General features: G+C 42.1%; 1 protein-coding gene across 1 annotated transcript in view; it reads right to left on the bottom strand.

The window, feature by feature from the left end:
• Nucleotides 1-17,510, bottom strand: part of sts (steroid sulfatase (microsomal), isozyme S) — a 60,773-nt gene that overhangs the window by 10,657 nt on the left and 32,606 nt on the right. Inside the window, exons 6-7 of the mRNA XM_048597876.1 lie at nt 15,292-15,428; nt 3,551-3,688 (exon numbers count right to left, since the gene is read on the bottom strand). Coding sequence (XP_048453833.1) covers nt 3,551-3,688; nt 15,292-15,428 — 275 coding nt within the window. The remainder of the gene's footprint in view (nt 1-3,550; nt 3,689-15,291; nt 15,429-17,510) is intronic.

The raw sequence follows: 17,510 nt of genomic DNA on the forward strand, positions 1-17,510 counted from the left end.
AGAACATTGATTTGATTTGCTGTTTTTATTATAACCAGGCTGGAATCCTGGAACATAGAGTTGTGCCTGTTAAACAGCCTGCCTCAACACCTCAGCACTGTTTCCAGAGACAGCAGGCCTGACTCCAGCTGGCACATTGCACTCTGCAACAAAACCCTAAACGCAGCTTTTCCCCTAGTCTGGTTCATGGAGTCAGGAAATTTCCTGATTGTGCTCCCAATTCGGGAGCAAAAATATAGACCCTAGGTAAGTAAAGTGAAGTTGGTGTGAAAGTTTCTAATGATTGTGAAGGACAAGTTTGTTCAGCCCTATGGCCTGCACACTCCTATTTTTGACATTCTCATTAAAAACAGGACAGGTGCCGTCGTTTCAATAGAGCCCTTTGCTTGGGTGTAAGATCTGGGCAAGATTTTGTCCAAATTTAGTGACAGGTTTCAAAAGAAGGTGGGGAGACGGAGAAGACAGGAGGAAGAAAGAAAGGAAAAGAGGAAGGGAGAAGGGAGGGAAAGTAGGGGGAAAAAAAAAAGGGATTGGAGAGAGGGCAATAGGCGATGACAAGAGGGGAAAATTCTCAGTGCATATTGACCTAGGCTTTCTGATGCCATTATGTTCTGGTACACGTGAAAGTTACTGGTTCCTCAATCTAAGATTTTTGATGATGTAAGCAAGCTGATAATTAAAATATTAAAAACATTTCCTCTCATATCTCCCTCCTTCCAACAGCTGAAGACATATTCTAGACATCAGTCTGAAATAATACTCTTCCAAATACCATTCATGAGTGAGTGGTGATAAAGAAAATGATCTTGGTTGGAAAAGGTAAGAAATCACACAACATCAGGTTATAGTCCAACAGCTTTATTTGAAAACACAAGTTTTCAGAGCCTCACTCCTTCTTCAGGTGTTAGTGAGAGAGGTAGTATCAGACACAGAATTTATAAGTAAAAGATCAAAGGGTCACTTTGATGAGGATGAGGATGTACTAAACAAACTTAAGATGCTGTTAAATCTTTAATCAGTTAGTAGGTTTTTGATTGATTAATATGTATATGTAAAGCCCCAAATTCCTTTGAAGTCGCTGTCCTGAGAGAACTAAAGGTTTCATCAGTGTAGGTCAGACAATACATGTTAGGTGTGAGGCCTTGTTTAGAAACGGTTTGTGTTTTGATTTGGAGTCAGACTGGTTTTATTTCTAAAGTAGGAATTTATAAAATTCCACATTGACTGACTGTCTATAAATTGTGTGCTTTTTGAACAAAATAGAACGTATCTGCAAATATGAATTCACCCCATAGATTCACACGTGTGTGCGTGTGTGTGAGAGAGAGAGAGAGAAAGAGAGACAGAGACTCCGAAAGCTTGTGTTTTCAAATAAACCTGCTGGGTTATAACCTGGTGTTGTGTGATTTCTGACCTTGTCCACTCCAGTCCAACACCAGCACCTCTACATCTTGGTTAGGAAAGGTGAGAGAAAGCTGATTAAAGCATGAAGTTAAAGACAACTAATCTTTCAATTGAAAAGTGAAGGATTGAGGGGTGTAAATACAGAAGCACCATTAAGAGAAAAGGGTGGTGAACCAGGAAACTGGCAAATATTTTGATGCTAAATCTCTGCTTTGAAACCCTAAAGGAGCAGACTAAGGAGTTGAAGTCTCCAAGGTCTTGATTTCAATGCAATGAAGATGTGGGCAGGAGGAAAATTATGCAAGCTTTATTGGAACTGAAGAACAAGAGAAGAAACAGCAAGAGAAACTGGATGAAGCTTTGCACCATTATCAGAGAGGGTGGGACACACTACTTCTGGCAGCATTTCTCGGTGTCCAGAATGAAATCCCCAATGATGTTCCCAGAATAATTAACTTCAAAATAAGGACTAAAGTCTCTTAAGTGTACAGTTAGGTCAGGAAATTCCAGCAATCTGGCTATTAACGCAAGATTGAAGACACTGCAGTGTTAATGGAGAATCTGGTCGTTAGTAATTGGAATTTCATTATGAAGCAAGTTTGAAAAAGATTTCTTCCATAATACAACACTAAATGAGTTTTAAAAATAAAAGAAGTTCCATTTCTATTTCGTTGGGCAATCATTAATTACTTAAAATTAAACTCCAATGTAAAGCGCTTTAAAGAGAACATATCACTTCAAATATGCTCCAAGTTCTTTTAGAGTGAGTATCCACTAAAGGTACAGTGGTTAATTTACATGCGCCATTTAAGTAAGTAGTTAGAAGTTGCAATGATTAGGAAGAAGGCTCATAAGCACCTTCATGGGAAGACTCAGTTAAGTAAAAAGTTAAAAGCTTTAGATGTTGACATGTGGAAACTTAAGCAATGATCCTGATATTATTTGTATGCATTTCAAGCATGGATGGAAGAAAGTTCAACATGTCTTTCTGAAGTCTCTCATCTAATCCATTTCAGCACCAGTTTACTTCCTGATTTTGTCTCAGTTATGTTGCAGTGGGAGTCACAAGGGGCAAGTGGATGGCACTGCCAGGGACCCGGGTTTGATTCCACCCTTGGGCGACGGTCTGTGTGGAGTTTGCACATTCTCCCCATGTCTGAATGGATTTCCTCCGGGTGCTCTGGTTTGCTCCCACAGTGCAAAGATGTGCAGGTTAGGTGGATTGGCCATGCACAATTGTCCATAGTGTCCAGGGATGTGCAGGCTAGGTGGGTTAGCCATGGGGAAATGCAGGGTTACAGGGATAGGTGGGGTGGGGAGGTGGGGAGAGCAGATGTGGGTTGGGTGGGATGCTCTTTGGAGAGGCGGTGTTGACTCGATTGGCCGAATGGCCTACTTCCTGGACTGTAGGGATTCTATGAGTCATAGTTGGAGCAGCTCACAACCAACTTCTCAAGGGTAACAGGAGATGGGCAACAAATGCTGGCCTTGTCAGCGATGCCCACATCTCGCAAACGAATAAACAAAATGTCGAAGCTTGATGCAAGCGAAGACTAAGAAAGCCGGCCGATTCTATAAACACTATGCCCTATTTCAAGGACGCCTTCCTTAGTATCCTTCTGAAGGTAATATGCAGCCAGTGGGAGGATTGCTTCCCTGGCAGTGGGAGGAAGAAACTGCTGCAATAATAGCAGGCCTCCTAGCGCTCTTAATACAGATGTTACTTTATTCACTCATGGGACTTGGGCATCACTGACTGGGCCAGCATTTATTGCCTTCTCTACTAATCCTTAAGAAGGTGGTGGTGAGCTGCAAAAAGGATGACTATTTAGTGAGGTAATAAAAGCAGCTGACAAGTGTCACTTCCTTTCAGAGGGAAGGGATAACATTTGGAAAAGGAATTTGAACCAGTTGTACAGTATTGTTCTTAGGGTTCTTGTGGTGCAGTGGTAGTGACCTTATCGCTGAGCCAGGAAGCATGGGGACCACATCTCCAGAAGTGTGAGACAGTAATGCTGAACAGGTTGGTCAGAAAGTATCTACAGCATTGCTTCTGGTACTCCTTATTCTGCCATGTCTGTTGCAATTCTCAGTGGCTAGCACTGTATCACATCGATTTGTTCTCATTATGGTGATGCCTACTTACCCTTGTAGATACCATTCCATCCTCCATGGACCTCTCCACTGTCAGAAATCTCTTCAACATGGGCCCCTTGGTCTGAGGTGAAGTAAACCAGAGTTCTGTTGCTTAGATTAAGCCTTTCCAAGGAAGCCAAGATTTGTCCTGAAATTTCAAAATGCAAATGCTTTTAACATACCTCCATCAGTGGCTGTAGAACCGAGTTTAGCATTTTCAACTCCTCCCAACCCCTCGTCTCTCCTATCCCTGACATTGACAGCTTAACATGCATCTGGTTAAAGGTTTAGTTATGAGAGAAGCTAATTTCTCTTGAGAGAGAAATCAAGAATAAGGGCATATAATCTTAAAATTAGGGCAGGACCATTTGGGAGGGAAATCTTTTTCAGACAAAGTGCATCAAAAATCTAGAATTTTCAACCACAAATATATTTAGACATTGTTGGACATATGGAGGTTACCACTCTAAGATTGGAAGCTATTTGTTAGGGTGGAGAGTCAGGGAACATTAATTGAATGGTGGAGTAAGTTCAAGGGACTAAATAGTGTGTTCTGCTCCTTGTTATGTGTTAAATAGTAAAATCCCAAGGAAAGTTTATCATTTTAGCCTCCAACTTCAGATAAGTATCTCTTTTTATTCATTCATGGGATGAGGGCATCACTGGCTCTGCCAGCATTTATTGGACATCTTTATGGACAGGTGTCAGTTCTTAAGTCGCAAAGTGGCCTTTCCCTTTCCAAATCTTAGGGAAATGTACAGGATTGGAAACCATTGCCTTCCCTCTATCCATTCATAAGACCACAAGAAACAGGAACAGGTGTAGGCCTCTGGCCCCTTCAGCCTGCTCCACCATTCAACCAGATCATGGCTGATCTGACATTTCTTACCCACTGCCTTTGATCTCCACCTACTGATCAACTGTTCCTGAAAATAAAACAATACAATGTACTTTCTCGCTCACATCTTTAGTTATTTCCACTGGAAACTAGTCCCAGCTAAATTTTGGACTGCTGACATGATCCACCACATCTATTGGTAACACTCCCACTTCTCAATGGGAAGGGTGTAGATTTTAACTACATACGAGAGTGTTGAGCCAAACCCCTAGACTCACACTCTAATGGCGTAAGGAAGGAGCCCAATCTGTGAAAGATAGTAAGAACTGCAGATGCTGGAATCAGAGTTAACACAGTGTGGAGCTGGAGACTCTCCCCAACCCCAGCCTCATCCCATGACCAACACTCCCTCTCATCTCTGCCTCCTTGACCTGACACAACCTTCTCTCCCACCTATCCGCTCCTCCCACCTCACTGACAAATCGCCACCACTCTCTACCTGCACTCACCTATCACCATCCCACCTACTTTCCCCAGTCCCACCCCTCCTCTCTCTATTTATTTCTGAGTTCCCTTCCCCCTCCCCCATTTCTGAAGAAGGGTCCCGACCCGAAACATCAACTTTCTTGCTCCTCTGATGCTGATTGGCCTGCTGTGTTCCTCCAGCTCCACACTGTGTCCATTCTGTGAAAGATGCTTTTTGCTTCAGATGAGGTACTAACAGAGGTTGAAAACTAACAGAGGTTTATGATTTACGCCTGTGTGGATTTAAAAGTCATTATTTCAATGAAGAACAGGGAAGTTCTTCTTTGCGTCTTGGCAAATGTTAATCCTTTAATCAGCCACACTAAAAAAAAGGGACTATCTGGCCATTGTCAAACTGCTGTTTGTGAAAGCTTGCTGTGTACAGTTTGCACACTAGGTCTTCTGCACTGTAACAGTTCTACCACACTCATCTAGCCTACACAATCAGGTGTGCCCTTTAACCAGTGCACACTGATGTACAAATGTCATTGCCCATTTATCAGGAGTTCCTAAAGTAAAGCCTCTTGATTAAACGCAACCCACAAATGCCGGCAACTTCTATCCAGTATCAAATTTTGATAATAATGCTCCTTTGAAAGTGCCTTGGAATATTTTCCTATGTTGAACTTGTGAAATAAATGCAAGTTATTTGTTATACTTGAATTTCTAAGCCACCAGAGTTACCGAGGCAAAAGTGGCGCAGATGCTGGGAATGCTGATATTTAAAAAAGAATGCTAAAATACTCCACAGATCTGGCAGGCTGGGCAGAGGCAGAAATAGGGTTAATGTTACAGGCTTGTGACATTTCATCAGCAGGCATCTTTGTTTTCCTTTCTCCAGAGATGTGCTGAGCATTTCCAGTATTTTATATTTATTTCCAGCAGATGTACACCTCCTTATCAAGTGGATACCTGGATTATGCCTTGGACCAGACCATAGGGAGGATGCCTGCAATCAGACTAATTATCTCCTTACAAAAAAAAATTGAGAATCTCCCCCAGATACACCATTACAGCTTGGACTGGTTAAATGTAAATGCAGTCGCCTTACAGACTCAAGATGCCTAGCAGTGGAACAGTGATCATATGTTGTTGGCTTGCTTGCTGAGCCGGCTGGTTATCATACAGGCGTTTCATCACCGTGCTAGGTAACATCATCAGTGCAGCTTCCTATGAAGCGATGTTGTTCTACTCCACTTGGTATTTATATGATCTGGTCTGTTAAGTTGGGTTGTCTCTTTTCCGGCTCTGTTCTGCATGGGTTTGTATATGGGGTCTAATTGCACATGTTTGTTAATTTCATTACGGGTTGAAAACCATGCGTCTATGAATTTCTGCGCATGTCTGTGGTTGGCTTGACCTAGGATGATCACGTTGTCCCAGTTAAATTGATGGCCTTTATTGTCTGAGTGCACTGAGATGAGGGAAAGTTTGTTGTGTCGTTTTGCTACCAGTTGGCATTTGTGTATCCTGATGGCTAGTTTCCTTTGGGTCTGGCTGGTGTAATGTTTGTTGCAGCCATTGCAAGGTATTTTGTAAACTACGTTGGTCCTGTGTCATGGGTATGGCATCTTTGGTCCTTGTGAGTGTTTATCGTAGTGTGGCTGTGAGTTTGTGTGCTATCCTGATGCCTAGTGGTCCTAGGAGTCTCGTTGTCAGTTCTGATATGTTCTTCATATACGTAGTGCGTTCCAGTCTTTGCATGACTGCCTTGGCAATAAGTCCTCAGGTCTCAAGCAGAGGCAGTCATGCAAAGACTGGAACGCACTACCCTCCCCCTCACACAGCCAAAACTGTGGATCCGATACGTGGACGACATGTTTGTCATCATTAAACGCACCCAGTTAGAAGCAACACACCATTTCATCAACAATGATTTCACCGGGATCAAATTTATGAGAGAAGAGGAAGACAACAATCAACTTCCGTTCCTAGGCAACAGGGTAGAACGAATGACCAACAGGGAATTCCAAACCACAGTATACAGGAAGGCGACCCACACTGACCAAATCCTCAATTACCAGCGCAATCACCCCAATGCCCACAAACAAAGATGTGTAAGGACACTATTCAAACAGGCCACAACTCACCAGAACTATGTAGGAAGGAGGAAGAGCACCTATACAAGGTCTTTGCTAACAACGGCTATCCCAACAAAGTCATCCGCAGGTGCCTACTAGATAGACAACGCCAAGAGGACACGGTACACCCCAATACACTGGCCATACTGCCCTGTATGAAGAACATTTCAGAACTGACAATGAGACTCCTAGGACCACTAGGAATCGGGATAGCACACAAACCCACAGCCACGCTACGATAAACACTTACAAGGACCAAAGACCCCATACCCATGACATACAGGACCAACGTAGTTTACAAAATACCTTGCAATGGCTGCAACAAACATTACATTGGCCAGACCCAAAGGAAACTAGCCATCAGGATACACGGACACCAACTATCAGCAAAATGACAAAATGAACTTTCCCTCATCTCAGTGCACTCAGACAATGGAGGCCATCAATTTAACTGGGAAAACATGATCATCCTAGCTCAAGCCAACCACAGACACACACAGGAATTCCTAGAGGCCTGCTTTTCAACCCGTAATGCAATTAACAAACATGTGAAATTAGACCCCATATACAAACCCATGCAGAACAGAACCGGAAATGACGCAACCCAAAGTAACAGACCAGATCATATAAATACCAAGCAGAGTAGAACAACATCATTGCATAGGAGGCCGCACTGACGATGAAGAGTCTGTATGATAACCAGCCAGCTTGGCAAGCAAGCCAACAACCTCATCCACAACCCGAGCTACAAATCTTCGCGAGGATCCTATGTTTACGAGTGGGACTGTAACAATCAACGTTAATGTAATCAGGCATCCTTAATTTAAACATTCCTGCAACAAGATTTAATTTACATATTCAAAAATCTGGTGACAAAATCTCTCGTAAGAGGCTCAGTAACAAAAGAACATCAACAATGCAAGATGTGATCAAAACTGCTGCATGACAGGGCAACATTCTTTGTCTGATTGCATGAATATTTTAGCCTTTATTTCCCTTCAGAACTTACTCAGCATGGTTGAAGCAAATCTACATTTAAATTATTAATACCAACCAACTGAAGCCCCAGTAACTTGACGGAATGCTGACCATTAAAAAAAATTACATTTGCAAAAGTATACTGTGTGCAATTTTGTCAAACTTATTCATTTCAAATGGATTATTTGATTGACGACGCCCAGAGTTGACTGTCAGCCAAGTAACTCATCAAAATCTGGCCAAGCACAAAAATTCATCTGACTGAATAGTTTTTAGATCATCTCCACGTACACACAGATACACATATCATAGTTAGCTCTCCGACGGCTTTTCCTCCGCTGGGGCACATTCCACTCCCTTCCAGAAGGGCCAATCTTCAGTCAGGAAACCACTCAGTCCATTAGCCCTGTGCTGGCTCTTTAAAAGAGCTAACCAATCAAGCTCAAACCTTTACTCTTTCCTGCATCCCTGCATTTCCATTGCTCCATCGGGTACGTGTCCAGCTCCCATTTAAAAGCTATCATTGAATTTTTTAGGTCGTACATCCCACTTCGGAATGTCTTTCTGAAAAGGAATTTTCTTCTCCCCTCTGGTTCTTTTGCCAATTTTCTTAAAGCCTCTTGTCCTGACCAACACAGTTGTCTTCTCTGTTCAGAGGTGAATTTCTTTCTGTGCAGTGAATTAAATTGCAAGGCTTAAGGTGCTGGGGTCCCTATGGAGACCAACAAGCCAACAGAACCAAATTCACCAAACAATTAGAAAGCCAATGGACAGGATTTCAAACTCCATAACTTTAATAATCCTTGTGTAAGGCTTTAGGACCCTGGAGCAACCTTGTGATGATGTCATGGAACTGCCTTTCACTGGGCATAAATAGTACAATGTGGAACCAGTCAGAGGTTAGTTACTGGTTGAAGTCTAGCCATGTGAAAGAAGACAGAGAGAAAAATTCCAGAGAGCATGTGGAGGAGGCTGACTAGCATTAGATGGTAGAGAGTATGGAATAGCCTTTCCATAATGAAACATTAATATTACAGCCTGGTATATCTCTGAACACTATATAGCTCTGTGTTGTAGTATTTAATCCTATATGTAACAAAAAGTGCTATATATAATAAACATTGTTATAAAGAAGCTCATGCCTGAATACAGTCCTTGATCTTCCCCTTTACTAGTCTATCTGGAATGCAAACTCTTGGATATGGGCATAAAACCACACAACAAAAGATAATCCAAATGAAAAAGAATATAAATTCAATATGAATTAAGAGCAAATCATGGTCAATATGTCATATCATTGGGATCACAGGCTTCTTTAGCTCCTCCCATCTCACAAAGCTGAACCAATGCAGGATGCCAACAATGTTGAAAATATCCACCTCAGCTCCAGAACAGTGGTCCCACTGTTGTACAATCACTCCCAGAAGGATTCACCTTGACCTGAAACACCACTGGAGGTCAATGGTTGTAAAGATGAGTCATTGCCCTTGCAGTGATGATAAGTGATTTCTGAGAACTGGCATGGAGACAGAGTTCAAATGTTCTTTATCTTTATTTCCCTTCTCTATTCTTCCTAACTTTCAGCATTATTGGGACTGATAACTTATTTTCAATCATGGTGAAATGGACAACTTTGGGGCTGACCTATATGAGCCCATAATACCTGGCCACCAATACTTTTGTTTCAGAGAAAAAAATGACCATCATACATACCCATAAGAATTTAAATTCCAAACCACAGCCTACTAATCTTAACTAATGAGTAATTCTTTGACTCCAAATAAAATTACATCACTGGTAATAGAGGTTGGATGTAACTGAGACCTAACAGTCTGTGTGTATTCACTTCACGCTGATAGAATAATTATTTACGAGAGCGAGTAATATATTCAGCTTATTACCATACTTGTAATTGCTTCCAGTGTTTTCAGCCTTTCATGTTAAAGCCATTTGAAAAGTGAAATCTCACAAATGTAAATTTTTTTCTTGATAAAACACATTTACTTTTGTTTCAATTTTTTGACTTGATTTATATGGAAATGAATAACTGACACACAAGCTATTTTGAGAAGAGGTGAGAAAATTACACAAGTTCTTTGCTGCTGCCTGTGATTCTTGAAATAGTTGATTTTAAGATCTTCATTGTGCAAAGTGAATGCTCTGAGTCAATTGTTCAGTAAACACCACAACATATTTTCTTGCAGCCTTAGGAGTTTGTAAATTGCTTTGATTAAAAGTAACAGTCTTGGAAAGATGGCTATCATAGAATTGTATTTCCTTTCTCTTCACAACGCAATTAGACATAGCAGACATTATTTGAGCATTTAGGAACCATATAGTCACAAGAGGGAGAGAGGGTAAGAACATTGGAACTCCCTGAACGACTAGAGAGAAGAAACAAATTTCTGTCAAATGTGAGACTTGTAACACTGCATGCATAGAATTCAAACTGAATACAGAATGCATACAGGAAATCTTAAAAAGGAGAATAAGAACGACAAAAACAGGGCTTGACACCAAACCTAGAGGGCACAGGTTTAAGGTGACAGGGGGAAAGATTTATAAGGGACGTAAGAGACAGCTTTCTCATGTAGAGGATGATGTACATATAGAATGAGCTGCCAGAGGAAGTGGTGGAGGCTGGTACAATTACAACATTTAAAAGGCATCTGGATGGGTATATGAATAGGAAATGTTTGGAGGGATATGAGCGAAATGCTGGCAAATGGGACTAGATTAATTTAAGGTATCTGGTCAGCATGGACGTATTGGCCTGAAGAGTCTGTTTCCATGCTGTACAGCTCTATGACTTTATGAGAAAGGATGAGCAGTTAACATAAAGGGAACCCAGAATTCTTTTTGGAACCAACTTCGGACAAAAAAATCCTTTATGATCTAAAGTTGTTGAACTCGATGTTGAGTCCAGAAGACTATAATGTCAAATAAAAAGATGTGTTTCATGAAGTTGTGTTGAGCATTACTGAAACACTGTAGCAGGCCAACAACAGGAAGTCAATATGGGAGCAAAGTGGAGAGTTAAAATTAAAAGCAACAGGAAGCTCGGGGTCATGCTTGCAGACTGAGCGAGGTGTTCCACAGTCATATAGTTTGTCTTTGGTTTCCCAAGTCTACAGAAGACCACACTGTGTCCAGCAAAAACAGCTTAGTATATTGAAACAGGCATGTATAAATAATACCTCAAAAGAACTGAGCTGGAATGGTAGTGTCCTGACTGCTGAGCCAGGAGGCCTGAGTTTAAGTCCCACCTGCTGCAGAGGTGCATCGTAATGTCTCTGAACAGGTTGGTGAGGAAAATATCTTCAAGCAGACCCTTTGTGGTGAAGTAGGAGTATTCCTATTTCTGGGCCTGGAGGCCTGGGTTAAAGTCCCACCTGCTCAAGAGGTGTGTAATAACATCTCTGAGAAGATTAACTGTAAAATATCTAACCTGTATTCTTGCATGCAGTAAGTTAGTATTAGAGTTTTATGAAAAATATTACAGAACCCAGAGGGTTCTCGTGGCACAGTGATGGTGTTCCTACTTCTGAGCCAGGAGGCCTGGGTTCAAGTCCTACCTACTGCAGAGGTGTGTTAAAACATTTCTTTAGAGGTTGATTGGAAAATACCTTAAAGCAGACCTAAGGGCTCATGTGGCACAGTTGGTAATGCCTCTACCTCTGGGCCAGGAGGCCCGGTTCAAGTCCTCCCTGCACCAGACGGTGTGTAATAAAATCTCTGAACTCCTTAATTAGAAATATCGTAAAGCAGACCCAAGGGCTCTTGTCTCACAGTGGTAGTAACCCTACTTCTGAGCCAGAAGGCCCATACTCAAGTCCCAACTGCTCTAGAAATGTGTAACAATATCTCTGAACAGGCTGATTAGAAAATATCTTAAAGCAGACCTAGGGGTCTTTTGAAGAAATGGTAGTGTCCCCATCTCTGGAACAGAAAGCCTGAGTTCTCATCCCAGCTACTCCAGTGGTATGCCCTAATCTGTCTAAACAAGTTTCTGAAGAAGGATCCAGAGCCGAAACATCAACTTTCCTGCTCCTCTGATGCTGTTTGGCCTGCTGTGTTCATCCAGCTCCACACCTTGTTATCTCAGATTCTTCAGCATCAGCACTTCCTACTATCTCTGCTTAAAGAAGTGCCTACATTGTCACCGCACTGTTATTTAGGCCTCTTGTGGTGCAGTGGTAGTGTCCCTGCCGCTGAGTCAAGAGGCCCAAGTTTAAGTCACATCTGTAACAGAGGTGTGTAACGACATCCCATTCGCAGGTGGACTAGAAAATATCTCAAAGTAGACCCAAAGGGTTCTTGTGGCACAACAGTAGTGTCCCTGCCTCTGGACCAGGAGGCCTGGGTTCACATCTCACCAGCTATAGAGCTGTGTAATAACATCTCTCTACACACTGCTTAGAAAATACCATAAAGCAGACCCAGGGATGGATCTGCAGAACTGCCTATCCTGGGCTGAGACTAGCCTATGTACCCCCATGAGCAGTGGCTGCATTTTGGTGTTCAACAATAAACAATGTTTCTTTCCAGTGAGGCTTCCTGAGTTATTACTTTGGTAGTGAAAGTCAAGAAAAGTTTCTGACAGCCTTGTGTGGTAAGATCATGATGGGCAGGTATTGGGAATGTCGCTGTTTAGAAACTGAAACCTTACGATGACGGTATGGAGGATTGCCCCAGTACGCTGAAAAATGACAAACAGAACAGAAGGTCACTGACAAATTGTCATTCTGACCACCTGTGGACTTTCACCATCATAAAGGGTTTAACTTACCCGGCAATCCTGAAAGGGTTTGGAGGGATATGGGCCAGCTGTAGGAGGCGGGACTACTTAAGTTTGGGATTATGGTCGGCATGGACTGGTTGGACTGAAGGGTCTGTTTCTGTGCTGTATGATTTCATGACTCTATAATTAATAGATATGGTAGTGGACCACTTGAACCCCAAACCATTTGTTATGTAACAGTGTTACAGCTTTAACACGACACAAGCTGCCTGGGGAGCCAGTTACTGAGTTCTTGATAGGACTGTGGAAATCAGCAGAATACTGTGAGTATGGGTCCGCTCTCTGGGAAACATTAAGGCATCACTTGGTTTGTGGAATTAATAATATTGCGATCAAAATGAAGCTACTGACTGAACCAGATCTGGACCTTAAGAAAGCCACAGAACTCGCGAAAACGTGGAACAAGGAGCTCAGGAGCTTCACAGGTCCATAGACGGTACCTTCCTCAACTTTGGGCTAGCCCATACTACATAGCCAAGTCCCCAGTGGGCAATAACCCTGCTGGTTTCCAAGGAAGGGTGATTGGAGTCGGAGGCCCCAAGGCTCCACAACTGAACGGGACGCTTCTCCGCAATATGGTGAGGAACAAGAATGTCCATGCCGCAATTGTAGTCATAGGATCCGCCTACACAAGGCTACTGAAACGGGTGAACCAGGTACTGCCAAGGCCAAAGAGTGATAGGGCTTTGCAAATAAATCAGCCCGAGGATGAGGAATTGATACAGCTAAATTATATCACTATTCCCAAAGTGGTCCCAATTAAGGGAAATGGCCACTCATAGACATGGAGGTAGACACAGGTACCGCTATATCTATTGTTGGGGAGTAAGCCTTTACGAAAGTCTGATGGGGCATCTTGCCTTTCTGAGGAAGATACTGAGGAAGGGTAACCTGACCTGAAATGTTTAGCTTTGATTTCCTCTTCACAGATGTGGCCTGACTTTTTCAGCAACTTCTGTTTTTGTTCTTGATTTACAGCATCCGCAGTTCTTTCGGTTTTCATCTTGCCTTTAAGCCTGGGAGGCACCAAGGCTAGATTGGTCACATGCACTGAGGAGCCGTTACATATCATTGGGACCACTGTAATCCCCAGTTATGCAGGTGTAGCAGACAATCAAACTCCCCTTAATGGTGGTGCTAGGGCCAGGTCCCAATCTCTTGGGAAGGGGCTGGCTGCAGAAAGTCTGCCAGGACCGGCAACACATTTTTAAAATGGGTTCCGGCAATCAATATCAAGTCATTGGGGAGAATCCCAAAGTGTTCCGAAAGGACGTTGGAGCAATAAAAGGCACCAGTGCCAGGATTTATGTAGATTCACATGCCCAACCTAAATACTTTTGGGCATGTCCAGCCTCCTATGCCCTATATGCCAGAGAAGTGTGTGTTCCAGGTAAATGAGGTAACAAGAGTTGAATAAGGTGGGCAAGGGATCAAATTTAAACATTTCTGTGGGACAGATGTCACTAGGGCCTTGCTTATGATAAGTATAATCTCACTGAATGGAGGTAATAACCTTAGCTTCTTTATCCAGCACTTGCTCCATAGTTTTGATTGCCTTGGCATTGCAAGTGCACATCTAAACACTAAAATGTTATGAAGGTTTCTGCCTCTAACACCCTTACAGGCAGTGAGTTCCAGATGTCCCCAGCCTCTGGGTGAAAAAGATTTTCCTCACATCTTACACTCACTCGCTTTCTTTTTAAATACCTGTAGAAGCTCTTGCTTTAAGCTGAATTGGAATATCTAGAGGAACTGGACATCATACGCCCATTACAATTTGCTGAATGGGCTGTGCCAGTAGTCCCAGCTGTAAAACCTGACAACTCTCTGTGGGGATTATGAGTTGACAGTCAAAAGAACTTCTCACGTAGACAGATATCTTATGTCGTGCTGGCTGGGGGTCACATGTTCAAAACTGAATGTGTGCCATTCCTTCCTCTAACTGGGGCTTGAGCATTCAGGAAGTACATTATTATAAATACTCACAAAGGACTATATGAGAACACTTGCTTGCCCTTTGGAGTACTATCTTCAGATTGCACCATCTTTCAAAGGATAATGGAGAACACCCTTCCAAGAGGTGCCCAGAGTGGCAGTCCATCTGGATGATATTTTTAATCTCAGACCTACTGGAAAGGAACATGTGGAGAGCTTGGAGGAGATCTTCTCAGGAGAAGTGTGTGTTCCAGGTAAATGAGGTAACAAGAGTTGAATAAGGTGGGCAAGGGATCAAATTTAAACATTTCTGTGGGACAGCTGTCACTAGGGCCTTGCTTATGATAAGTATAATCTCACTGAATGGAGGTAATAACCTTAGCTTCTTTAATTGGAAAGGCCTCCTTCTCTTGTATTTTGCGAAAATAACAAATAGATACTTCAGATTTACTCTTTAATATATTACATAAGGTTTAAAGTCAGTTAAAGTCACCGAGCAAGTCTGAGGTTTGCCACAAACTTTGGATAAGCAGACATGGGCAAAAAGATTTGAACAAGAAAGCTGGAAAGTGTAGTCAAAACACAACACCTACCTACGCTCCAGTCCATCTCCTCCACACTGTCACCATACAAGCCATGCTTACTTTTTCCTAAAAATTCTGGAGATGCATATAGTGCTGTGTGGACAGGTATGAAAGACATAAAGAGCAGGAACGGACGGTCTGAGTTTCTGCAAAGTAAGAAGACACAAAAGGAAATTCTGATTAGAGAAGTTAAATTAAGTGTGTATAATGGTGTGCAATGCAAGCCCAGCTATACAGGAAGTAGTGCTACAAGCTGGCACACTGGTCATAAATGAGATGATGACCAATCTTATTTTTAGATGGGTTTCCCTTTAATTGTCCCATGATAAATACAAATATATAAAACAGGGGTAGAAGTAGGTCCATTCAGATCCTCAAGCCTGCTCAGCTATTCAATAGGATCAAAGTTGATCTATCTGTACTTCAAATTCCACATTTCCATTTAGCCCTTAAAAAAAGTGATTCCTTTGCCAAACGAGGATCTAATTATTGTTGCTTTAAAAGTAGCTATTATTTAATTACCCTGCCTCTATTGTCTTCTGAGGCAGATCCAAAGTCCTACGGTCCTTGGAAACAAATTCTCATTTCAGTCCTGAATGGGTGACACTTAATTTTAAAATAGTGCCCTCTAGTTCTAGACTGACCCACAAGAGGAAACATCTTCTCCACGTCCACAATTGTCAATCCAATCAGGTTCTTGTACACTTCAGTCAAGCCACTTCTTGTTTCCACTTGAATTCAGAACAGCAAGTTCAGACTGATTAACTTATCCTCAAAAGCCAACACACTCATTTTAGGTATCAATCTAGTAAACCACATCTGGCCTACAATGATTTACACCCTTTCTTAAATAAGAAGACGAAAGCTACACGCAATATTTCAGATGTGGTCTCAACAATGAACTGTATAACTAAAGTATAACATTCTTATCTTTATGTTCAGTTCCTGTCATGCTAAAGGACGGCATCCCGTTAGCCTTCTTGATTACATGCTGTACCTGCATACTAACTTTTTGTAACTCATGCACCAAAACACTTAAATCCCTGCACCTCAGAGTTCTGCAGTCTTTCAAGAGTCACAGATCTATAGTACAGAGAAAGGTCCTTCAGTCCATTTCATCCCTGTCAGTCAAAAACAACCACCTATCTATTCTCCAGCACTTGCTCCATAGTTTTGATTGCCTTGGCATTGCAAGTGCACATCTAAACACTAAAATGTTATGAAGGTTTCTGCCTCTAACACCCTTACAGGCAGTGAGTTCCAGATGTCCCCAGCCTCTGGGTGAAAAAGATTTTCCTCACATCTTACACTCACTCGCTTTCTTTTTAAATACCTGTAGAAGCTCTTGCTTTAACATTTCTAGGAGGCTTCCTCTCTTTGACCTGATTAGTCTTTCAGTTACTCTTTTTATACTCTGACAAATAATCTCATTTGCCATTTATCTATGTGCAGTTATGCTTTTTTCCTTAAGTTGGAAACTTTCCTTAACTTTGATAGTTAACCATGAATGGTGGATCCTCCTTTTGTTTTTTCCCTTTAAGTAGGAGTACACTTACTTTGAACATTCTGACATTTCCCCTTAAGCGTCTGCCATTGTGCCTCTATGGACATATCCCCTAGTGCAGTTTGCAGTTCATTTCAGCTAGCTTAGCTTTCATACCTACAAAGTTGGCATTAGTTAGGTTTGATATATTAGGCTTAGTCTTCTCCCAATCTTCATCCTTTCAAACTAGAATTGAATTATGTTGTGGTTGTCACAGGTCCCTTAACTCTGATGTCATTAGTTAATCCTGTCACATTACACAATACCAAGTGTAAAACAAACTGCTCTCTTGTTGATAGTAAGAACTGCAGATGCTGGAGTCAGAGATAACACAGAGTGGCGCTGGATGAACACAGCAGGCCAGGCAGCATCAGAGGAGCAGGAAAGTTGACGTTTCGGGTTGGGACCCTTCTGAAGAAACTCCACACTGTTTTATCTCTGTCTCCAGCTTCTGCAGTTCCTACTATCTCCTCGTAAATCCTGGTGTTGACTCTGGGAAAGCATTCAGCTGTGGCATCTATCCTGTTACTTCAAACTCAAAAAAACTTTGGCTGTTGATATTTATCTTGTGAACATCTTCACTCTTGACATCAATCCTCTTATTCGCAAAAATATTGCTCTCTGCCCCTCAGCCTCACTGAGATTGTTATAACATTTGCAGCTGACCTCCCACATTGTACAACAC

Source organism: Rhincodon typus, chromosome 6, assembly GCF_021869965.1.
Source record: "Rhincodon typus isolate 14 chromosome 6, sRhiTyp1.1, whole genome shotgun sequence".
NCBI classification, from domain to species: domain Eukaryota; kingdom Metazoa; phylum Chordata; class Chondrichthyes; order Orectolobiformes; family Rhincodontidae; genus Rhincodon; species Rhincodon typus.